Raw genomic sequence first — 24936 nt, forward strand, 5'->3', positions numbered from 1 at the left:
TCTGCAGACACACACCCACACACGCCAGCGCTGAGCCCGGTCATTCACTGGAGACTGGTGTTATTCTTCGCCAGGACTTTTAACCTCCACTGCCAGGAAGCCCCTTATGCTTGTTTTATTTTTTTTTTTAAACCGGGTCCATTCTTTGCGTGTTGCTTCATACTTGATCCAGTCTGATACAAACTGTCTGTTCTCCTGAAGAAAATGAATGATTCACACACATTTGCGCGGATGGGAGATCAATACGCTACCTCATCGTGGAAAAAAATATATATACAAATCCAGCGGCACAATCACCCCGGCCCACCCTACAACCTATCCATCAAGCCGCCCCTGCAGTCATCAGTACCGAACTGAACTCACACACTCTCTCTCTCCGACGCAGTCAGCAGCGTGCCACCCTCCTCCTTCACGCCAACCGTGCATCCATCTCCAGACGCTGGCTCGGCCCGGGCCCACAGGTCACCAGAGTGTTGTTCTTGGGGAGAGGCCCAGCATGCACCGCTGCAGATGCAGGTGGCCGGGTCTTGTGGGGGTTGGGGGGGGGGGGGGAACACAACACTCTGGGCTACGATCGCCGCCGACGTCTTATCCAAACACGGGGGGCGGGGGGGGGGGGGGGGGGGGGAAGCGGCGGCCGGGCAGGCGGGTCGGAGGGGAGGGGGGGGGGCGCTGAGCAAGGCTGTCCTCGCGTGCTCTGCACCACATCTGGTTCCCTGCGATGGAACCAAATGCGCTTTCGTCAAATCGACTTCCAAGCAGAATAAGATGGAACTGGTTTGCCCCCGCCGAGCGGAGAGCGTGAGGCCTATATTTAGATAACGATGGAGTCATCCTAGTAATGACTCTTGAAAGCATAAAAGTGTGTACTATAACTATGCACAAATGATGCTCCAAATGATTTCCCCATGTTTTAAAGACTTGGTGGATCCATCGTGACAGGAAATACTTGTCAAAATCTGAGAACGGCTGAAGTATTGGTACATGGAGGAACAATGTGGGAACCTCATCCTGTAGTTAAATGTTTGTTAGTCCCTCTGCATACTTTGGAAATATCTCTAACCACTGTCAAACAAATGAGCTTCTACCGCTGGAGATCTGGAGTCGATTCCACTGTGGAGAGATGATGTGTTCTGCTTTGTAGTGTCACTGTGTGTGTATAAAGGAGTACTACATGAAACCTTAACATTGTCTTGCTCTAACTGAACATGTGTCACCCAGAGTGGGTGGCATGTCCTGGGTGGGCTCCACACTGCATCCCCCCCCCCCCCCCCCCCCATAGAGCTCCATGAATCAGAGCTCCTTGGTAGGGCTGAACGATTAATCGAATTCAAATTCAAATCGAAATCGCGATGTAAATAGAACGCGATGTGCAAATCGCAAAGGCTGAAATAAAAAAAACTAAAAACTTTCTTTTTTTTTCATTTAGATCTTTGGGGGGGGGGGGGCGATTTGTGTAACCATTGTAACTGACTGCTGGAGATCATTTAATTTTACATTTCAATAGTTAAATAAAGATGTTATAATATCAATTCATCTCAACACATCGGCCTGGCCTAAAGGGAAGAGCAGTTTATACGTTGACTGCTTCCAATGTTGTGTTGGTCATACTACAGAATGATTTATGGCCTTGTCAGTGAATAATACAGAACATAAGGAACATAAGGATACATTTAAAAAATCGCATGTTAAATCGCAATCGCAATATTGATAAAAAATAATCACAATTAGATTATTTCTCCAAATCGTTCAGCCCTAGTGCTTGGTTTTGGCTTATCCCCATGCCCTAGTGCAGATGTCAGCAAATCTCTATACTCAGTCTATACTGATCCTTTGAGGATGGCCCATCTCTATAAGGGAAGACTAGAGCCCAGCCTCTTTCCTGTGATTGGTCCATGTTGTTGAGCTATGCTGGCCTGTGATTGGTCAGTAGTTGTCGAGTTCTGACGGCCTGTGATTGGTTCCGTCATTGTTGTGTTCTGACGCTTCTGTATGCTCGGTCGATGTCGAGCTCTGATGATTGGCTCCTGTGATTGGTTCCGTTGTAGCTTAGCGCTGAGGTGGCCCTGCTTTCCTCTGTTATATTTTGCCCGTGTTCTTACTGGGGCTTTTACAGCACGAACCAAAGATCTGAACCTCGATGTTGATAGGAAGGAATGTCAGCCCTAACTGCGCTCTCCATTCTTCGTTCAGAGCTTTAAATGCAGGCTATTCCGCTTGTCCTTCTTCCCCGCATTATCCCCAGTGCTGACCTACATTTCTGGAGCCCTCAGAGTGCAAAGGCTGAGAGGAGCTCTAAATGTAAGGCCGAGCACATGTGGGACTGATCAGAGAAGCATTTCTTTGGTCGGAGCAATTCATGCCTTGCGCTGCCTGCCCTTCACTGGCGGCCAAAAACCCTTGTGGCCCGAGGCCCTGTGTGTGTGTGTGTGTGTGTGTGCGTGTGCGCTCTGTTTGTGCGTGGTGTTATCATGGGTGACTTACCCCGTCACGTGTACATAACATATCACCCCCGCTACCACATCCATCGTGTTAAAGTGAATTCAGTGACAAACTACTCGAGCTGATTTTAGTAAGCTGATGCTCTTTGTCTGATTAGTTCTTTACCACCACCACGTTTTTTATCACGAGCACTGCGACGACGTATGACGTCCAGCGCAAAGGCGGTCGGCGACAATCGGTCCCGTCCCTAATTGGCTGTGCTTGCAACAACAGACCAGCCACACGCCAGAAAGCAAGGGCTCAGATCCACCGTGATTGTCGTCAGCGACAGAGGGGCGTGTCCGTCGTCCCGCGGGGGGAATGACCTCATATCGATTGCAACCGCCGGAGTAATTCAAACTAACTGATGGCGCGCACACCACGCCAACTTCTGCCACTCCCTGCTGTGCCTGTGTGTGTGTGTCTGTGTGTGTGTGCGTGTGTGTGTGGATACTCTTCTACGCCTTCACTTCTCGTCTGCCCCACCTCCCTTCTCCCGTCTGCACGTCTTGACATGTTTCTACTCCGGGGTGTGAGTGGTGTTACTCATGGGCTCTCACAATAGGACACATAGACGCTACTGTAGTCTGCCCCCGGGGCCTCATACCACACACACGCAGCGCTCAGGGAACTCCGTCTCGGCCATGAAGGAGAGGGGGGAGGGAACGGTGGGGGTGTTATCGCTGGTTTTACTTTTTTTTTTGTGTGTGTGTGTCAGTGTCAGCGAAGGACAAACACAGGTGTCGCTCATGACACTCATAATGGGTCCTCCGTGTGTACCTGGGTACGGGTGGTAGACGTATCTTCATTAGTTTGGTTTACTTTGGTTTACGTCGCAGCCGACATTGGAGAGGGCAAAAGACTGGGCTGAAAACTAACCCCAAGTCCAAGGGGGAGCTGCGGTTGATCTGGATGAAGAGCACTCTACAACGTACTACATTTCTCCACCGATTTAATTTGAGTTGTGTTCACTCGAGGGTCTGTGATCTACGACGTGGATAACACCGATTTAAAGAAAAGGGAACAGGCCGGTCTTGGCCTCTCTCTGAATACGGATCTCGAGACGCTGACGCATCGCAGCCACTGCCAGGGTCGGTCAACGGTCTATTTATACAGGTCTGCGCATAAAAGCGGCAGACCCGTCATTAGTGTTACGAGCGACGCCTGTGTTTGGCCTATCCCGTGCCTCTGTGTGAACGGTCAATTAAATCGTCATCATCAACATCACAAGTTCCACAAGCACGGCACATTCCCCTTAATTGTCGTGCCACTTTTATCGTCGATTGTCCCGAGCCCCCCTTTTTTTTGACTGCCTCTCTGCCCTGCTGCTGTCCGTCCTTTCCTCCGTCAGGGCCCGATTATGGTCCCGCGTTCACGCAACGCGAGGGGGGGTTACGGACCCCGTTACGTCCTCGCGGACCCCTCCTTGCGTCCACCGCGAGGGGAACTGACGTAGCGCCTCTCCCCCCCCCAAAAAAACGTAACCTTTCCGTCGAGGCGACGCGGCCGTGAGGGGCTGTGATCGTGTCCGCTCACGAAGACGCCCGACGCAGGACCGTAAAGGTTCACGGCCGCGGCGAAGAGCGTCTGCGGGCGTCATTGCGTTGTGTGAACGTGGGGACCATAATCAACCCTTAAAGTCCCTCCCTCCTTCCCACCCTCCCTCCGTCTGTCCGTCTGTCCGTCCGTCCGTCCGTCCGTCCCCTGATCGGATCGTGTTTTTTCTCGTCCCCCCCCCCTCAGGAGCTGCTGCCCCTGGTCCTCTCCTTCGAGCTGCCCGCCATCGTGCAGCCCGACCCCAGCTCGCCCAGCGTGCAGCACATCTCCCAGACGTACAACCTCAGCATCTCCTTCAAACCGCCCACCCGTCTCTACGGGGCCTCCGGCGTGGTGCGCGGCTCCCAGAACAACACCACGGCCGTCAAGGTGAGAGGGCCGTCTCTCCGTCTCTGTCTCTGTCTACGTCTCTGTCTCCATCTCCATCTCCATCTCCATCTCCGTCTCTGTCTCTGTCTCTGTCTTTGTCTCTATCTCTATCTCTATCTCTATCTCCGTCTCTATCTCTGTCTTTGTCTCTATCTCTATCTATCTCTATCTCCGTCTCTATCTCTATCTCCGTCTCTGTCTCTATCTCTATCTCTGTCTCTGTCTCTATCTCTGTCTCTGTCTCTATCTCAGTCTCTATCTCCGTCTCTATCTCTATCTCTATCTCCGTCTCTGTCTCTATCTCCGTCTCTGTCTCTGTCTCTATCTCTATCTGTCTCTATCTCTGTCTCCATCTCTGTCTCTATCTCAGTCTCTATCTCTGTCTCTATCTCTGTCTCTATCTCTGTCTCTGTCTCTATCTCAGTCTCTATCTCTATCTCTATCTCCGTCTCTATCTCCGTCTCTGTCTCTATCTCCGTCTCTGTCTCTATCTCTATCTCTGTCTCTATCTCCGTCTCTATCTATGTCTCTATCTCTGTCTCTATCTCTATCTCCGTCTCTATCTCTGTCTCTCTCTCTGTCTCTGTCTCTATCTCTGTCTCTATCTCTGTCTCTATCTCTGTCTCTGTCTCTGTCTCTATCTCTATCTCTATCTCTGTCTCTATCTCCGTCTCTATCTCTATCTCTATCTCTGTCTCTGTCTCCGTCCGGGAGACACCTACACAGCCGCGTGCGTGACCCCGCGTCTGACAGCTGCGGGTGTTTTCCACTAGGAATCGCTTTTGCCCGAAATGTTTTTTTGATGTTTGATTTTTTTTTTTTTTTTTTTTTGCAATCAATATAAAGTTCTTGTTTTGTTTTTTTGGGGCCGTGATTTCAGGTCAAAGTCTGAGGAGAGGTAACACCTTCTGACAGTGGTTTCCATGTTGAAACCTGTTGACTTTGAATTGTTCATTAATCCCAGCGCGTGAACGGCTCTGTGAATGATTACCGGGGCCCCATGTTCAGTTTATGGTCTGGCATTGATACATAAAGATGGTCGTCAGGGAGACCGCGGGTTTAGAGAGGTATGGGCTCGACGCACGCACGCACACACACGCACACACGCACGCACGCATTTACACACACACGCACACCACAGATTTACGCACACACACACACACCACAGATTTACACACACAAAAAGTGTTTGTGTGTGTGTGTGTTTCGGTTTTATTACGAGCCTCTGTTACGGTTTCCTCAACGTGCACGTCGTCTTCCACCCCAACGAGAAACCCCAAAAAACAAATCTATTGTAATGGTTTGCTCCGACTCTTCGCACTGCATGGCCCACCAACGGTCCCGGAGTCCATCAGGGCCCCACCCACGCGCCCCGGCCCGCCACGGCCCGGCCCGGCCCAGCCTCCCACCACAGCACGTTTCATTCCTTCTGGCACCGGCAGGGCTGGAGGGCGCTGAGAGACGTGCGGTCGCCGCTGACTGCACGACTATCGCTGTGAACTCCCTAAAAGGAAACCGGGGGGAAGGAGAAGAGAAAAAAAAAAAAAATGAAAACCATATACTGTGCAGTGATCTTAACATAGCACTGGTCCTCTCCCCCTCGCTCTGGCTCTGGCTCTCTCTCTCTCTCTCTCTCTCTGTCTCTCTCTCCCCTTTCTCCCCTTTCTCTCTTTCTCTCTCACTCTCACTCCCCCTCTCTCTTTCTCTCTCTCTCTCCCTTTCTCTCTCTGTCTCCCCTTTCTCTTTCTCTCTCTCTCCCCCTTTCTCTCTGTCGCTCTCTCTATCTTGCTCCCCCTCTCTCTCTCTCTCTCTCTCTCTCTCTCTCTCTCTCTCTCTCTCTCTCTCCCCCCTTTCTCTCTCTTTCTCTCTCTCTCTTGCTCCCCCTCTCTCGCTCTCACTCCCCCTCTCTCTTTCTCTCTCTCTCTTGCTCCCCCTCTCTCGCTTTCTCTCGCTCTCACTCCCCCTCTCTCTTTCTCTCTCTCTCTCTCGTTCTCGCTCCCCCTCTCTCTTTCTCTCTCTCTCTCCCGCTCTCGCTCCCCCTCTCTCTCTCTCTCTCTCTCTCTCTCTCTCTCTCTCTCTCTCTCTCTCCCCCTACTCTCTCTCTCTCTCTCTCTCGGGGTAAAGTAGTATAAACAAAAGTCTCTCGCTCTACCTTGCCCCCCTATGCCTGCAGAAGTGCACACTTGCACATTTTGTGCGCGCGGAGAGAAAAGCACACACACACACACACACACACACACACACACACACAGTCTGGCCTGTCCTCTGGAGTCTGGAGCACAGTGGTGATTTAAACACAGTGGAGCCCTGGAGCCCGGCCCTGGCCATGCATTCCTTCGACTACAACTCCTAAACGCTCGCATGCAACGGGGCCCGGCCCTCACAACTGCACAGCCCCGTTCAAAAAACAAACCATGTGTTTTAAGATTGTTTTTAATGTGCCCGTGTTACCGTCTCCGCAGAACGCCATTTCCCCCCCTTCCCCCCCCCCCTCCCTCTTCGTGTCGGTATTTGTGAATGCAAAAGTGTAGTAGTACGTGCGTGGGTTGGCATCGTACGCCCAAGTCGGTTTGTGTAAGTGCACGCACGTGCGTGTGTGTGAGTGTGCAGAATGTGTGCGTCCGTACACATAATGCATGACTTTGGTTTTGTGTGCTGGGAGGAATCGGGCGGCGGCAGGGGCGGGGGGGGGGGTGGGGGTGGGGGCCCAGGGTTCACTGCCGGTCCAAAGGGTCGTTGAGGAGCAGGAAGAGGTGCAGGGGGATTGCAGGAATAATATGCGCGGCGTGTCGTGCGGTGTTGGCACAGGCACCGTGCAGAACCTTGAGGATTGTCAAAACCGCCGCTGGCACGTCGCGTTACCGCTGGGTATCCAACTCCTCACGAGGAGTCGCGGCAGCGGCGGCGGCGGCTGCCATGTGCCGTCCCACCGCGGGTTTCCTTCGCAGAGGCACCGGCGAGGTGTGCCGTGTGGTTTGAGGCCGCGTTCACACCAGGGGTTAAATAACACCGACGCCGTTGTCAAGGAGACCTGGTAACGGATTGTTCCCTTAACGGACAATGAGGACCGAGGAGGTGTAATGCGTAATTCCGTGTTGTTATTGTTGACGGCATGTCCGATTGGCACGGCCAAGTTTCGGCGGTTTTTTTCCCCTGGATGCAGTCGACTTCTATTGTTGACCCGGAGCGCATTTAGACTGAGGCACATGGCCGTGCTGTTGCCTCCACAGAAACCATTCAAACCATTTCAATGGCGCTGTCAAAACGTCCGGGTTGAGTGACAGCTAAGGCTTATAAAAACCCTGCCTGAATGCATTGTGCAACTCTTTGTGGAGAGCCCGTCTATCAACAACTGTTTCGTAGCGCCGGGGCCTTTAACTTCACCTAGCCGCGGCAAGAAAATCACAAATAGTCAAACTTTCTTTATTTTTTTTTTAAACTTTTGAGCTGAAGTCACAGGGAGGTTTTGCGATGTTTTATTGATTATCACACACTCTGTGAGTGTCTCGTCTTGTCCTTGTCCTGATGTTTTGTGTTGAGGACCACAATGGAAATAAGTCCTGGACTTTATTGTGTGTTTATCCTCAAGTGTATTTGATGTCTTTTGTGTGTTAGCCATTTGTTTGATACAATTTAATAAATCAAATCAAAATCCAATTGTTTAATAAAAAAATAAAATAATAAAAACCGCCTGTACCGAAAAAAACATACCGCGAACCGTGACTTAAAAACCGAGGTACGCACCGAACCGTGACTTTAGTGTATCGTTACACCCCTACTATACGTACTAACATCATGCATCTCCATTGCTTCCCCGCCCCCCCCCCCCGCGCCTCCTCCCCCCACCCCTCAGAGGGGTACCGCTCTGCTGCTGGAGCACCTGGCCGGCAGCCTGGCCAGCGCCATCTCGGTGAGCACGCACCTGGACATCGCGCCCCAGCACCACCTCTTCATGATGGGCCGCAACGGCAGCAACATCAAGCACATCATCCAGAGGACCGGCGCCCAGATCCACTTCCCCGACCCCAACAGCCCCCAGAAGAAGTCCACCGTCTACATCCAGGGCACCATCGAGGCCGTGTGCCTGGCCCGCCAGTACCTCATGGTAGGTACCCCCCGTGTGTGTGGGGGGGGGAGTGTGTGGGGGGGGGGAGTGTGTGTGTGGGGGGGTGGGGGGGAGTGTGAGTGTGTGTGTGTGTGTGTGTGTGGTGGGGGGGGGAGTGTGTGTGTGTGTGTGTGTATTTGGGTTCTTATGTGTCTAGGTTTGTGTGGGTGTTTGTGTCGCTGCATGTGTGGGTGTGCGTGTGTGTAGGTGTTTGTGGGTTTGAGAGTGTGTCTGTGTGTCTGTGTGTGTGTGTGTGTGTGTGTGTGTGTGTGCATGTGGGTGGTTGCGTGTGGGTCTGTGCATGCGCAGGTTGGTGTGCGTGCATCGGGTGTGCGGGTTCATGCGGGTGTGTGTGTGTGTGCGTGCTCGCTCGCGCAGGTTCATGTGTATGTGTGTGCGCATGTATGTGCATGCATGTGCGTATGTGCATGCATGTGCGTCTGTTCCAACACTTGTGTGCGCTCACGCACGCCCGCACCCGTGTGTGTGCGTGTGTGGAAAACGGAAGAAAAAAAAAAAGGGTGGTTTTGTTTACGGCCGTCCCTTTTTGGGCGGACGGCATTAGCCTAGCGATAAGGGCTCATTTGGGTTTTGCGGCCGGCGGGGTGAGGATGGCTATTGGCTCCCAGACCGCGCTCCACCACCACCAGCAGTAAGAAGTAAACCAGGGGTAACTTATCCGCCACATCCAGCGGAGCCGGGGGCCCGAGCACGGCGGCCCTAATGGCTCTATTGTTATGCTAACGTCAGCGCGGAATGCACGATTGATGGCGTGGCATGCGAAGCAGTTAGCCGTGGCTTGCTTTTTTTTTTTGGTGGGGGGGGGGGGGGAAGCTAACCAGCGACCGCCGCCTTCCAAGGTTTCTCCACGGCCTTGACCGACGAGAGGCGAGGTTCCACTGACGGAACGGAACGCCGCCATGTCGGATCGGATACGATCGTGTGTGTGTGTGTGTGTGTGTGTGTGTGTGTGTGTGTGTGTGTGTGTCCGGTCGCCACATGGATGTGTCTTCTTATTATTGTTGTTGGAGCCCGGTGGGTGGGGGGGTGGGGGGGGGGGGGGGGTGGTTGAGTATCACATCCCCCGCCCGCTGTCCGATGGATCGGACAGATCGCGGTCAAACGGTCGTTGCGGTCTCTGCTTTATTCCTCGTATAGATTTATTTTGCATTTTAAGGTTTTACTGCCGAGCTGCCGCTGCTGCTGCTGCTTGTTTTGGGAAGGACCTCCCATATGGATTTTCTGGATGCCTATTTTTTTTTCTTTAATTGCTGGTGCGGCAATTTCCCTACCCCCCCCACCCACCCCCCCCACCCCCCCTCCTCCTCCTCCCATCTAGAGGACTAAATTATAATCAAGCGTTTGTGGTTTTTCAGAGATGTGTAAAAAAAAAAAAGAAATTTTAAAACCGATGACCGCTTAATCACGGTTGGCCATCGTGTGCTTTCTGCTGAGGCCGGGGGCCCAGGGGCCCGGGGAACAGGACGGCTATAAACACGGCTCTGGTCCGGGCTCCGGGGGCCCCCGTCCGTCCGTACTGCCGGCGTAAGTAAATTTTGTTAGGCCTGTCTTCTCTTTGTCTGCGGCAGCGGCGCTGCGGCTTGGCCCCCGGGAAGAGCGTTCAGACAGGCGGCGGCGTGGAGTCGATTTAGTAAACAGAACGGTTCTGCTCTGGAAGATGGACACACAAGAAGGGGCTTGAGGGGGGGGGGCAAATATCTGTACGGGAAGGAAACCTTAAAAAAAAAACAGGGGCCGTGATTTCGCAGCGAGAAGAACATGCAGAGAACATGAAAAAAAAGAGAGGGAGAGTGTGGGTTTTAGTGCGTGAGGCTGATGTGCTGGAGGGCAGGGTAGCGGTTTTTTGGGGGGGGGGGGGGGGGGGGGGTTTGATGGGAGAGGGTTGGTGAAGGTTTAGTGAAAAGTCTGACGTGAGGAGAGTAAACACTACTGCTCACACAGCAAAGTATTCTCCCTCCCTCCCCTCCCTCCCTCCCTCTGTCTCGCTGTCAACTGAATGTAGATTAGACCCCCAATCTCCGGACCCAGTCAGTACCAGTCTGGCATATACCCTGCTAATTACACACAGACACACACACACACACACACACACACACACACACACACACACACACACACACACACACAATCACAATCGTATTGCTTTCCGGGAGTCTGCCCGAAATACAGATGTTTGTGGTGCTTGCGGTTGTGATCATACAGAACAGATTGCTCTGGGAGGAATTTCCCAGGCCCCTCTCTGCACCGACTGTGTGTGTTTCTGTGTAAATCTTTAAGTCTATTATGCACACTGAGCAGTGTGTGAAGGTTTGCAAATAGTGCAGTACAACTGATTTACTACTGATGTACTGTGTGAATGTGTCCACACTCTCAGACTATTGTATTTATTTTGTGTGTGTGTCTTGTTTCTCGTGTGTGTGTGTGTGTGTGTGTGTGTGTGTGTGTGTGTGTGTGGGTGTGTGTGTGTCTTGTCTCTCCTGTGTGTGTGTGTGTGTGTGTGTGTCTCCTCTGTGTGTGTGTGTGTGTGTGTGTGTGTGTCTCCTCTGTGTGTGTGTGTGTGTGTGTGTGTGTGTGTGTGTGTCTCTCCTCTGTGTGTGTGTGTGTGTGTGTGTCTCCTGTGTGTGTGTGTGTGTGTGTGTGTGTGTGTGTCTCCTGTGTGTCTCCTGTGTGTGTGTGTGTGTGTGTGTGTGTGTGTGTGTGTCTCCTGTGTGTGTGTGTGTGTGTGTGTGTGTGTGTGTGTGTGTGTGTCTCCTGTGTGTGTGTGTGTGTGTGTGTGTGTGTGTGTGTGTGTGTCCATCCAGGGCTGCCTGCCCCTGGTGTTGATGTTTGACATCAAGGAGGACATCGAGGTGGAGCCGCAGTGCATCACGGCCCTGATGGAGCAGCTGGACGTCTTCATCAGCATCAAGCCCAAACCCAAACAGCCCAGCAAGGTACGCTCACTCTCTGTCTCACTCTCTGTCTCACTATCCGTCTCACTCTCTGTCCCACTCCCCGTCTCACTCTCTGTCTCACTCTCTGTCTCACTCACGGTCTCACTTTATGTCTCACTCTCTGTCTCACTCACTGTCTCACCCACTGTCTCACTCTCTGTCTCACTCTCTGTCTCACTCACTGTCTCACTCACGGTCTCACTTTATGTCTCACTCTCTGTCTCACTCTCTGTCTCACTCACTGTCTCACCCACTGTCTCACTCTCTGTCTCACTCCCTGTCTCACTCACTCACTGTCTCACTCACTGTCACTGTCTCACTCACTCACTGTCTCACTCACTGTCTCACTCACTCACTGTCTCACTCACTCACTCACTCTCTCACTGTCTCACTCACTCACTCTCTGTCTCACTCACTCAAGCATGCACACATGCACGCACCCACTCACTGACTCACTGTCTCGCTCACTCACTCACTCTCTCACTGTCTCACTCTCTCACTGTCTCACCCACTCTCTCACTCACTCACTTTCTCGCTCACTCACTCACTCTCTCACTGTCTCACTCACTCTCTCACTGTCTCACTCACTCACTGTCTCACCCACTCACCCACTCACTCTCCCACTCACCCACTCACCCTCCCACTCAGCCACTCGCTCTCTCGCTCTCTTTTCCATCTGTTGCGGTTGGGCTGCTGAAGGCGTCTGATTCTGTAGACCTCCGGGCTGCAGTCTCACAGGGTATTGACACAGACAGTTAATGCGTCAGTATCACGTGACATTTATTTGTCAGAAGTATGTAGAATATACGACGCAAGGCTTCACAGCGATATCACGATACACCTCCGTCCACTTTCACCAACGAGAGCAGAGCTGTAAGATCACGGGCGTTCAGGGACCTTGTCATATGGGTTGAATCTATTTCTTGATTTGGTTGAATCGGGGGGTTGGAGAGTAGCTCCAACTAATAATAAATAAGGTGCCAGCGTACCGAGCCCCTCCTCCTAGCTGGCGCCGGACACCAGATCCAGCAGTGCACTGGTGAAGCCACGCCAGGGTAAAAGCTGGACCCGCCCGGATCTCTTCCTAAAAGCTGCCACGGACACATTTTAACGAGGTGACAGCAGTAATCCGGGAGATTTTTTTTTTTTTTCCGATGTTTCTGCCGCTGCTCAGGACGGTAGTGTGGGGGGTGGGGGGGGGGAGAGGGGAGGGAGATAGATGTACAGAGAGGGGGAGAGAGAGAGAGAGGGAGGGCCTGGGAAACATTTGGGCCAAGGCCTGGCACACTGTCAGGGTGCAAAGACCTGGGTATGGTTTTTGTTACGGTTTTATTTCTAAAAAAAAAAATACATTTCAACAGTGAGTTTAGGTAAGCTGGAAATACACGAGAAACTGCTTTTTTTTGGTGAGCTGGGGGTTCAGTCCTAATCCTTCGTAGAGTTCATGTTTGCATCTGGAGTTGGGCAACCGGGGGATCATTTCAGTGTAATCATTGAGCGATGCGATCTGTTCCTCGCTGGATCAAGAAATCCCTTTTCTTATCGTCCTGTCTTTGTGTGCCTTGCCTTTAGTGTTCTGCCATTCCAAACAACTCCCATCTCCCTCGCTCCCCGCGCTTGAATCCCTTCCATTCTTCCACTCCTGGCCTGTCGATGCACCAAAACATTTATTCAACCCGTCGCTCTTTTTCCCCCTTTTCCCCCTCACCCCCCCTCCCCTCCCCTCACCCTCACCCTCCTCAGTGTGTTCCTCCTCTTGCACATGAACACCAGTTTTCCTCTCCTCCAATAATCACGGCTCCCCTTTCTCCCCGTGTGTCTCCCCCCCCCCCCGTCTGTCCACGTCGCAGTCGGTCATCGTCAAGAGTGTGGAGAGGAACGCCGGGAACATGTACGAAGCCCGGAAGTTTCTCCTGGGCCTGGAGAACAGCGGCGTGTCCTCTTGCTCCGCCACGTCCATGGCCGTGTCCCCCTCTTCCGTGTCCTCCTCCTCCTCCTCCTCCAACGGCAACGGCCCCTCCATCATCTGCCCCGTGGGCCTGGACATCCTCACCTCAGCTGGCCTGGGGCTAAGCACTCTGGGTAATTTCGCGTCGGTTTTGTTCCATTGGCCTCTGGAGGATAAGTCCCGCCTCCGAAGGCTCCCGGTTCCCTTGGTCAAATGTCTACGGGGGAAATAACGTGTGGGTTTAACATGAACGAACGATCGTACATAACAAACTCTGTAGGTGGCAGAAGGAGTAAAAGCTGCGTACCGTTTTGAACTACACACTTTTCCATCTAGGTTCGACTGTGTTTTTGGATTGTCGGTGCCGTTAAAGTAGTAAACGTTTATTAATGCCACTTTAACGGCACCGACAATCCAAAAAGCCAGTCGAAACTAGATGGAAAAGTGTGTAGTTCAAAACGGTACGCAGCTTTTACTTCTCCGCCACCTACAGAGTTTTTTTATGTACGCTCATTCATAAACCCACATGTTATTTCCCCGTAGACGTTTGACCGAGGGAACCAGGAGCCTCGGAGGCGGGACTTATTCTCCAGAGGTCTATTGGCTGTATGATTCTGGAACAAACAAACCTCTTAAGTGTCATTTAGTGTGTGTGTGTGTGTGGGGGGGAACCGCCGCGGTCACCCCACGTATTCCGGATCCGGACTCACTGGACAGGAGAGTGTGTGGGCAAAAACCAGGGGCAATTCCAAAAAAAGAGCGAAGAGAGTTTTATTCACTTCAAAAACAGACCCCAAAAAAGAAATAAACAAAAATAAATCGACGGTTCCAAAATACGAATGAATGTTTTCAAAAAGGAAAAGCCGTTAGCAATATAGTCTAGTCCTAGCACAAATATGGCACCATTTAGCATAACAACATGTGGTTCCAAGTACTGGCCTCACAACAAGCCAGCACCTACCTCCCCCCCCACCCCCCCAACACAAAATGAGACACCCCGTAAATAAGCAAACCAATTAGTCCCAAGTGGAACAATCCAGTTGGGCCATACCATTTACATGGGGGGGAACAGTTCATGGCCAAGGCTAGATGGTCTAAGCTACTGCCCCCTACTGCGACGGAAGGGACAACTATGACAAATCAATTGGCTGGAATGGGAGAGACGGTGAGATTGATGATCATTTGGTGGCACCCGTTGAAACTGAACGTAATTAAAACGGATGATATTGGAAGGTGAAAGAAACGTAATTTAGAAAACGCTTTCCCACCACCCAAACTGTACAGGCTCAATATGTCAAATCAGCACACTGCCCCTTTAAGTGCTTTACTGCCATGCACGTGGAAAGACCTTCAGTGATCTTTGCGGTGCGCTGTACATAACTGACCTACACCGTGTATTCATGTCAATGGAACCACATAATGAAATGCCCAAGAAACGTCCAAGGTAATACGTCGCGGTCTTTTCCCCATTAATCACCGTCAGCGAATCGAGACACCAGCAGCAGCAGCAGCAGCAGTGCGGTCGTGTTAAAGGCTTCAGAGCGGGAGTGGTCCACAAACCTGATCTTACTGCGACACTGGACGCACTACGGCCTGACTATCAGAGGATAAAAACATCAACGATCCCTTCCCCACGGGCTACAGACGCATCTTGAATTGAATCACAGCGGGGGGGGAGTGAGAAACCCAAACGGGGGGGGGGGGGGGGGAGAATGTGTGGGAGTTTGTTGGTCCGTCAGCCTAACCGCACACACAAGGCGGCCGGCCAGCCCGGCACAGAGGCCCAGTGTTGTGCTCTGGGGATACACACTCACTGTCAATCACGGACTCATCTCATTTAATCTCATGTTGTTTTTTAAAGTTCTAGTTTTGGTTTGGTAACGCTGGCCCCTGTCCGTGTGGCTCTAACTACACTCCTGCAGCCCTGGGGACAACTAGCTCATTGTGTGTGAGGGGTCAGGACCGCGGCCGCTGCGAGCCGTCACTAACAACACGGCGAACACCGCGATGGGTGTGTGTGTGTGTGACGCGGAGAAGCGACCGGCGACCCTGTGTCCGTCCTCGAAACTAGTTAAATTGCGCAGTCCTCGCGGCGTGTCACCGGGAGACGGACAGAAATGAGGCCACGCGCACACTTGCCGGTTCCAGGGCAGGTCTGTGACGGGTCAAGTAAACGGAGCCAACGGACGGCGTTCCCCTAAGAAGCGTGTTCGCCTGGGCTTTCAGATTGTTGTGTCGCAGACATTGGCCAATGTCTTTCTCCACTGCTTTCTCCAACGCCCAATATTGGGGGTTCGCACTTTGAGTGTGAAACTAGACTGTTAAGCGCGTAGCATTACACTCATTGAATATAGGTACTTTTAACAATAAAATAACCGGTGTCGTCTACGTTCGGGGCACCGGGCTAATAGGGCGTGGCTATCGCTAGCCCGCGGGCCGTCGGCTCGGCCGTGCTCCGCCACTTCCTGGATCGGAGTAGTAATTGCTACATGCTTTTCTTACACCGATTACAGGCTCCCGCTGCCAGGAAGAATCCCTTTTTTCGCCTTTATTCCTGGAGCCAAACTAGCCCCTTGTTAAAGCCACAGACGTACTCACCCCTTCGTCTCCTCTGTTTCCAACTTGTTTGTGTTCTCTGCACCCGATAGCACCGCCGGGCCGGGGCTCGCTAGGCAGCAGAGAGTGTGTGCCCTTGCACCGGCGGCGGCTTTGGGAATTTTCCAGGGGGTGGGGGAAAACGTTTTATTATTCCACCTCTCACTGATACTCTGGTTGATGTCGATACGATCCTGTGCATTCAGGCACTGGCATGGCACTTGGTTTGATTATTTTTATGTCTCTGGGAGTGTGTGTTGATGTGTAGTGGAGGAGTGTGTTAATGTGTAGTGTGTAGTGGAGGAGTGTGTTCATGTGTAGTGTGTAGTGGAGGAGTGTGTTCATGTGTACTGGAGGAGTGTGTGTTCATGTGTAGTGGAGGAGTGTGTTCATGTGTAGTGTGTAGTGGAGGAGTGTGTTCATGTGTACTGGAGGAGTGTGTATTCATGTGTAGTGGAGGAGTGTGTTCATGTGTAGTGGAGGAGTGTGTGTTCATGTGTAGTGGAGGATTGTGTGTTCATGTCTCGTGGAGGAGTGTGTATTCATGTGTAGTGGAGGTTGTGTGTGTTCATGTGTAGTGGATGTTGTGTGTGTTCATGCCTCGTGGAGGTTGTGTGTGGTCATGTGTAGTGGAGGTTGTGTGTATTCATGCCTGGTGGAGGTTGTGTGTTCATGCGTCGTGGAGGTTGTGTGTTCATGTCTCGTGGAGGAGTGTGTGGTCATGTGTAGTGGAGGTTGTGTGTTAATGTGTAGTGTGTAGTGGAGGTTGTGTGTTCATGTCTCGTGGAGGTTGTGTGTGGCTCATCTCTCTTCTCCCCGCTGGCCCCCCCTCAGGTCTGCTGGGCGCGGCGGTCAGCCATTCCATGAGCTCATCGGCCGCTCCTAACTCGGTGCTCAACGGCCTCAACTCCTCCATGGGCCCCCTGCAGTCGGCCAGCACGCCCGGCAGCGCCGCCTCGCTGTGGCCCAGCTCCCTCACCAGCTCCCAAGGTGCACTGCTCTCTCCCTCCCCCCCCCCCCCCACACACACACACCACAGCCCAGACTCAGGGCTCTTACTTTGAAATGACACCCGATAAGCCCATTAGTTCACGGGAGGATGAAACGAACCTGAGATGTACTGTTTTTACGGATTTTATTTGATATTCAAGAGCCGGGTTATTAGGAAAAGGCGTGAAGTGTCTCAGACCACGCAAAATAATAAGGACTTTACAGAAATCCTAACGATCTGCAGTCAGTCGGTGTGTTCTACGTGATTACCTAAAAGGCACTTTGATAGATCTTACTCGATGTACCCATAATACACACTACTTTCCAAATACTATGCATCATACATACAGACTTCTAATGTATTCCCGTAGTTTTTTCCCTGGTTACTTCTCGTCTGCTGCCATGTTGGATCCATAGATATAAACAAACAGAGACTATAGACGTCATCATCGTCTTGCTCCCCCCCCCCCCCCCCCCCCCCGTTCTGTGATTGGTTCCCTCGCTGAGGAACAATCGGATCCATCCGCAAATTGAAATTAATTCACACGCAAGGCAGCTATGGGTATACCCGGGCTAATGCTCTCTACTCCTTACCCCTTCATTTTATTTTATTTCACGTACCCCGTGGGTGTTCTATAGTCCTTCTACGTGTGTGTGAGATATGTGCGTGTATGCATGTATGTATATGCTACTGGATGCCAAAAAAACGTCCCTACGGCTTTCGGGATGAATAAAGTCATCAATCCGGTGTCTGATCCATCCATCCCCCGTCTCCTCTCTCTCTCTCGTCCCGTCCTGTCTGCTCCAGGTTTCTCATCTCAGCTGCTGCTGCACCCCGCCGCCCAGGCCACCCTGAGCAGCATCCTGCTGTCCGGGGTGCAGGGCTACACCCAGAACACGCCCTCCCCGCCGCCGGGCCTGGCCCCCATAGACAAGCAGTCCAACGGGGTCCCCGACTGCTCCAAGGGCCCCTGCTCGCTCAACGGCCACGTCAAGGTGGGCGGCTTTTGTGACGCTGCTGCTGTGTTCGTCGCATCAATCACTCCCACATACACATAACACTGGTTATAATAGTGTGTGTGTGTGTGTGTGTGTGTGTGTGTGTGTGTGTGTGTGTGTGTGTGTGTGTGTGTGTGTGTGTGTGTGTGTGTGTGTGTGTGTGTGTGTTCATAAACAGATGCGCATGCGCACACACACACACACACACACACACACACATGCACGTCCTTGCACACACAGAACATAAAATGTATGATTTCAATAGTTAGACTGTGGTACAGTTACTCTGTGTAATCGAACAATAATAATCAATACATGCGTGTGTTCTGCATGTGTGTGTGCGTGTGCGTGCGTGTGTGTGTGTCCCAGCATCCCAGCTCTGTGTACGGGAGGATGTCCAGCTCGTCGCTAGGGGAGACGGTCCTGAGTCCGTCCCAGTGCGACTCGGTGCAGGAGGCCAGCGGACACAACCCGTCAGAACCGCTGTCCAGCAAGTCCAACCAGGATGAAGGTACTCTCACCTGGTGACTTCACACCCAGTGCAAGCTCAACTTATTTGGTTGTCAAATGCACAAACTTTACAGGCAAAGCAGTCATAGCTGGCAATGAAACTTCTGTGTGCCAAGCTCTCCTTAACAATGCAGTAATATAAAAAACGTAATAAAATGAAATAAAAAATAGTATAAGATAAGAGTAAAAAGAGTAACAAAGAACAAAATAGTTAAAAATAAATAAAACTAGAATATGTAGGCCTACAGTAAATATATATACATATACACACATATATACGTACATATACACACGCATATATATGTATATATATATATATATAATTATGCGAAAGTAAAGTATATAACAGTAAGTGTCAATAAAGTGCTGGACCAAGATAAACTATTCATTTCCGCCCTCACAGCTCAACATCTTAGATGTTGGCCTTTAACACTTCAGTCACACCTTTATACGCGTGCGCCGGTTTGACTGCAAGTCAAACACGAGCCTGTTGAAATAACCTTTACGGGTTGGAATGCCTTTGGCACGGGCACGCCTTCCACCTGGCAGGCTGCGAGAGCTGCAGTATCTAACGCTGAATTTATTGTACACCTGACTGTGGTCCACCCCCACCGACCCGAGGGCCCGACCTGGGACCGCTTTTCCCGTCCAGTAATGGATAAGTCAACACGCTCTCAGACTTTTCACCTCGCTCAGAGTTCACAGTGTGGGAGAGAGACCTGCCGACTCTGCACTACCCCCAACTCCCAGCGTGAGATGTATATGTAACCCCAGACCCACTCAGAGGAAACACAATCTAAACCCTCCTTGAATGAATACATTCATATTTCCCCGATACTAGCGTTTTAAAAGTGCCCGTGGTGTTTGTCGGTGGTGGACGGAGCGACGCGTTCACCGCGCCGGTGAACCCGCGGTTCAGGAGGTGGGGGGGGGGGGGGGGGGGGGGGGGAGCGGAGGAGCCTCCGTTTCCTCCCGCGTTTTGCGCAGGCGGTCTTCTCCTCCCCCTGCCTGAAACCTTTTCCTCTCACGCGTCTCACTTTTCCCTACGTGTTTTTCCGAGGCGTCTCTCCCCCAGCGCGGCTTGTCCCAGTCAGGTTTCCTCTCCCCCTCCCTCCCTCCAGCCCTCCCTCCCTCCCTCACACACCCGGACCTCCTCCTGTGTCTCAGAGTAGGGTTTGGACCGGGCCGGCGGCTCAGCTATGTACTATTGAGAAGCAGAGAGAGGGGGGGAGGGGGAGAGGGAGAGGGAGGGAGAGGGAGGGAGGGAGACCCACCCCTGGGAGCATCGTTAGGTTGACTGACATCACATTATTTGGCAGCCTGCATGCAACACATGCTGCCCAATGAAAGACACTTCATCATGCACACATGGAACTCTTAATACACATGCACACTCACGTGCACATGCACATGCATGCTCACACACTCACACACACACACACACACACGCATGCAGGCATGTTCCAGTAGAGACGCACGTGCACATGATTTTAATCACATGAGGTCCTGACAGAATAAGATAGAGCGGTAATTTAGTTTTTAATTAACCCCTCTGCCACCCTGAGACGTTTTGAGTGATGTGGGTCATTATGGGATGTCACTGACTCATACAGGCACTCCTTTAATGCAGAGAGCTGCTCGCATCGGGAACACACAGAGAAATGAGGAATGATGCACAGAAAATGTTAAGGAACTGTGTATCCAGCGTGTTTTTACGGTCATGTTACTGTCCTCAGAAAACATGTTAAATGCATCCAGGACAGGACAGAATGAACATGTTACTTTCCATTTTTATTTGTGTGTTTTTCCCGTAGGCTCGGACACGTTTGTCGAAGTGGGCATGCCCAGAAGTCCCTCCCACTCGGCGAATGGGAATGAGCTGAAACAGATGCTGGCTTCCTGTAAGACGTCGTCAGGGAAACGGCAAGCTGTGGAGCTACTGCAGGGGACCAAGAACTCTCACTTACAGTATGTGGAGACGCTAGCAGCCAACAGTAACACAGGCCTGTGGCATATCTCTGCCAGGTTTAGGAAACACATAAAGGTTTCCAATCAAAGCTCTTTAATAGATGAATGATTTATACCAGATACTTCATTGCAACACTTAACCACAACATTAATATTGTCTGGATACATGCTAATACACACAATACACATGGTGGAGTTATTCATGCATTTTAAGTTATATAAGTACGTGAGTTGTGACGGTGGCAAGCGCGCCAAAAACAACAACGAAGAACACGGGTCCCAAAGGACTTCATAAGATGACATGTAACGATGTTAAAAACATAACTTCAGCTATGGAAATTCCACCTATTCATGTTTGAGAGACACCCAGACATGATCAAACCTCATTTATAGTAGTTGTAAGTTAACTGCGTGAGCAGCCGTGGACCAAACCACATCACGGCTCAAGCCGTGATATCACCAGTACGCAGTAGCTTGCCTGACTGCTAATCAACGCTCGTATCTCATCGACCGCACCCTCACGCCCCCTCCCCCCTCCTCCCCTCTCCCCTCCCCCCCCCCTCCCCCCCTCCCGCTACAGCTCTGACTGCCTGCTGTCGGACACGGAGTCCAGTTCCTCGGACAGCCCCGTGGCGGACAAGAGAGCGCCGGGCAGCGAGCGGGCGGCCGAGAGGGCCGCGCAGCAGAACGAGAGAGACAGGATCAGGCTGTCGCCCCAGGCCGCCTACGCCAACATGCAGGTGAGGAGGGGGGGGGGGGCACCCGCCTGCACACACACCGTCCCCTCTGGGACTGACCCAACCTGACCCGACCTGGGCACAGCGTCTGTCTGTCCGTCACAGAGACACACACAGACAGACAAACTGTCTGTGTGTGTGTGTGTGTGTGTGTGTCTTTGTATCTGTGACTCTTTGGCTCGGTGACCGTGTCTGTCTGTCTGTTTCTATCTGTGTCTGTGTCTCTGTGACAGACAGACAGACAGACAGACAGACAGACGCCGTCCGAGGCCTGTCAGGTAGACGGAATGGGACAGTGTCTGTCTCTCTGTTTGTATGAGTCTGTGTCTCTGTGACAGACAGACGGACACACTGTCACACTCTTTCAGGTAGACGTAGAGACCACGTATGTCGGATACAGTGTGAGTGTATTGGCGACGAGAACCGCTGGATCAATCTACAGTAGATCGCCCTGCCTCCGTGGGTTAAAATGTTCCCGCCTGTTTAGACAGACCTCTTTCCATTGCTGTCTTACAGCCGTTTTAAGGGGATTTTAAAATGTTTGTGTAAGCTGGGCCAGTGATGTCAAAATGATTTGTCTTTCTTTACAGGCCTTTGACTATGAACAGAAGAAACTGTTGGCAACCAAAGGTAAGCGCTGACATATCAAAAAAGTAGGGCATTGTTGGGGAAATATAGGGCATTATTGTGACCCTTTTTGGCGAGGCCTTGTGTCACTTAGCCCCTGTGTGTGTGTGTGTGTGTGTGTGTGTGTGTGTGTGCGCGCGTAACCTCAGCCATGTTGAAGAAGCCCGTGGTGACGGAGGTGCGGACGCCCACCAACACGTGGAGCGGCCTGGGCTTCTCCAAGTCCATGCCGGCGGAGACCATCAAGGAGCTGCGCAGGGCCAACCACGTGCCCTACAAGCCCAGCATGAGCACCACCTTCGAGGTACGCGCCTCACCCGTCCCCCCGGCTTAGAAGTGCGGCCTTGTTGCGGTTTTCGCACGTTGACGTCGCTCGTATCATGAGTTATGTTTTCCATGAATTGGTTTTAATGTACATGTGTTGTGTTATTCAGTTCCCTCTTCGTAAGAAATGTGCTTAAAGCGTCTCAGAGCTGTCTTCTCAGAGCTTTGTTCTCATTGAAGGACGGACGCAGGGAATTGCTTCATACACATTTTTTTTGGATAGAATCGCTAGTCTGCTACATCAATTCTGTGTCTGAAAAAAAAAAAAAATCTCTGAAAAAAGTTGGACCGTTTGTGTAATTATTCCGAAGGGGAACCAAAGGAGAGCTCATATCCTGGGTCAATGACGCCAAGGCACCGGACTTCTCTGGGATTTTTTTTTGTCAGGGACACAGAGTCAATGTTTTTCTCAACACTTGTATTAGGCAGTTCTCTCCTATATTATAAATGGGTGTATTAGATGTAGTTCTGTACTCTGTCATGCCCCAACTGCCAATAGAAAGGAAACGGCTAAATCAAAATGATGCCAATTTTTTCTGCCAGTATCGTATTCATCTTTCTATATTTTTCCAATGCTTCTCTTCTCAGCCTCCTCTCTCCAATGGAGTGTGTGTGTGTGTGTGTGTGTGTGTGTGTGTGTGTGTGTGTGTGTGTGTGTGTGTGTGTGTGTGTGTGTGTGTGTGTGTGTGTGTGTGTCTGCCTCTGTGTCTGTGTCTGTGTGTGTGTGTGTGTGTCTGCCTTTCTGTGTGTGTGTGTGTGTGTGTGTGTGTGTCTGCCTTTCTGTGTGTGTGTGTGTGTCTGCCTCTGTGTGTGTGTGTGTGTGTGTGTTGCATCCACACTCGCGGCATCATCATCATCATCGTCGTGTGCCCTCTGACCCCACAGGGCTCGCCGCTGTCCCTGTCGCGCTCCAACAGCCGCGAGGGCATCGGGAACGGCAGCGACTCGGAGAACTGGAGGGACCGCAACGGCCTCAACGGGCTCCCGGAGCACCCCGAGTTCCCCCCGCCTGTGGGGAGCCCCAAGAGAAAGCAGAACAAATCTGGTGAGTTGAGCACCCAGCTGCAGCATGTCCCCTTCAAGCCCCAACCTCCTCCTCCTCCTTTTTTCTCGACTTGATTAAAGGACTGAACCCCCCCCACACCTCAGGACTGATTGTTGTTTAAACCTCGTTATTTATTTCAATTTCATTACCTCAGGAACATTCTGCACATTGGCACGTTTATACTTACTTATAGTCATATTTATTTTTTAATGCACATGTCACCTACAAGCGGACAGTTGCATGTATATAGTATGTTTTATCTTTATTCTAATAGTTTTTTATTATGTTTTATTTCAGATTGGTAAATTGTATTTGTATATATACTCTTGTTTTCGCACTCTCTTTTCCCACTGTACTGCTGGTCACTTGCGAATTTCTCCTAAGGGGGATTAATAAAGGACTATCTTATCTTATCTTTCTACCGCAGTAGAAACAGATCTGAACTACTAGGAATTATTAGTTATTGGTAGTAAAATTAGTTATGAATCGTTTTTGTTCTTGTCCAGTTTTGCCACCTTTTGAAAATCCGTTCGCTAGCTTCGTCGCAAAGGATGGGACGTCTTGTGTCGTTAGTCCATGAGGCAAAAACTGTAGTCTTTTACGACGTTTTGTATTGTATGTAAAAAAAAAACATCACAGTATTTCTTGACTGGAGGACTTGCTTGCTGTGCTCAGTGGCTTTTGGGTTTCTGTAGTGCAGAACTAACTAGAACTAACTAACTAACTACAGTACAGAACTAACATAACTAACCAAGCTCATTCAGAAGCATGAACATGTCAGACTGCAACTCAGAGCGCCACCAGAGGCTGCTGATGAGAAACGTTACGCTGTGAGGCGCAGAACTGGTCTGAGCTCGTTGCGGTGATCATAAACAAGTGAGCAGAACCAGGGTAGAATGGCGTGAGTTTGATGGGAGCCAGGGTGGCCAAAACTCAGAAATACCATTGGGTAATTACACAGACTAAACACATGTTTGTAAAATTGCATTGACATTGGCTTGGCTAGTCCGTTAAACGGCTTTGAAAATGCCAGCAAGTCCTTTCAACTAAGCTGTTTTTGTTGTAGCGTTGTACTTTACACTCGCACTGTTTTGGGTTATGCGTCGGACTCTGCATCTGGTAACCATTTCAACAAACTGCTTTATTTGAGGGGTGTTTTCCACGGAAAACATACTTCCAGTTAAATAACCCTAACATAATAAAGAGACATTTTCAATCTTGCTTGAAATAATAATTGACTTATTTGTTATTAAGAACTGAACCATGTGACTAATGTTATGACTACTCCCTCAAGATAGTTTACCTCCAAAACAATTTTTTAAATGTACTTTATGGTGTCTTTATGTTCCCCCTATTGCAGTTTAATCTCTGTTTGTACTCCACTCCATCTTGAGAAGTCATGTCCAATATCCTACGTGGAGAAACCCAATCCGGACCATTCACAGTTCAGCAAACACAAAGACACAACTGCTCAAGCCACTTTCCGGAATCGAGTCTGAAACGTTTCTACGTGTTCATCTTAAATGATTTGAATGTATCTATTTCAACTTTTTCTCTTTTGTTTCCATCGACTTTTATCCAAAGCAACTTACACAAAGCGACTCTCTTGCGCAACTTTGCTCAAGTGCGCCTTCCCCGCGGATAGACTGCAGGCATTAGAGGCTTTGGAATCCCCCGGAAGCTCCCAAGCGTTTGACGGCCGATGCTCTTGTGTTCGTCCCCCCCAG

The 24936-nt window shown here is 51.0% G+C and overlaps 1 protein-coding gene across 1 annotated transcript in view; it reads left to right on the forward strand.

Annotated features, from left to right (window-relative positions):
- Positions 1 to 24936, forward strand: part of bicc1a (BicC family RNA binding protein 1a) — a 58361-nt gene that overhangs the window by 29965 nt on the left and 3460 nt on the right. Inside the window, exons 5-16 of the mRNA XM_084470223.1 lie at positions 4225 to 4407; positions 8261 to 8512; positions 11335 to 11466; positions 13317 to 13548; positions 16844 to 16999; positions 17808 to 17995; positions 18368 to 18509; positions 20323 to 20476; positions 21057 to 21216; positions 21804 to 21843; positions 21990 to 22144; positions 23050 to 23209. Of these exons, the coding sequence (XP_084326349.1) occupies positions 4225 to 4407; positions 8261 to 8512; positions 11335 to 11466; positions 13317 to 13548; positions 16844 to 16999; positions 17808 to 17995; positions 18368 to 18509; positions 20323 to 20476; positions 21057 to 21216; positions 21804 to 21843; positions 21990 to 22144; positions 23050 to 23209 (1954 nt within the window). The remainder of the gene's footprint in view (positions 1 to 4224; positions 4408 to 8260; positions 8513 to 11334; positions 11467 to 13316; positions 13549 to 16843; positions 17000 to 17807; positions 17996 to 18367; positions 18510 to 20322; positions 20477 to 21056; positions 21217 to 21803; positions 21844 to 21989; positions 22145 to 23049; positions 23210 to 24936) is intronic.

This window comes from Micromesistius poutassou (assembly GCF_964030765.1).
Source record: "Micromesistius poutassou genome assembly, chromosome: 7".
Lineage (NCBI taxonomy): Eukaryota > Metazoa > Chordata > Actinopteri > Gadiformes > Gadidae > Micromesistius > Micromesistius poutassou.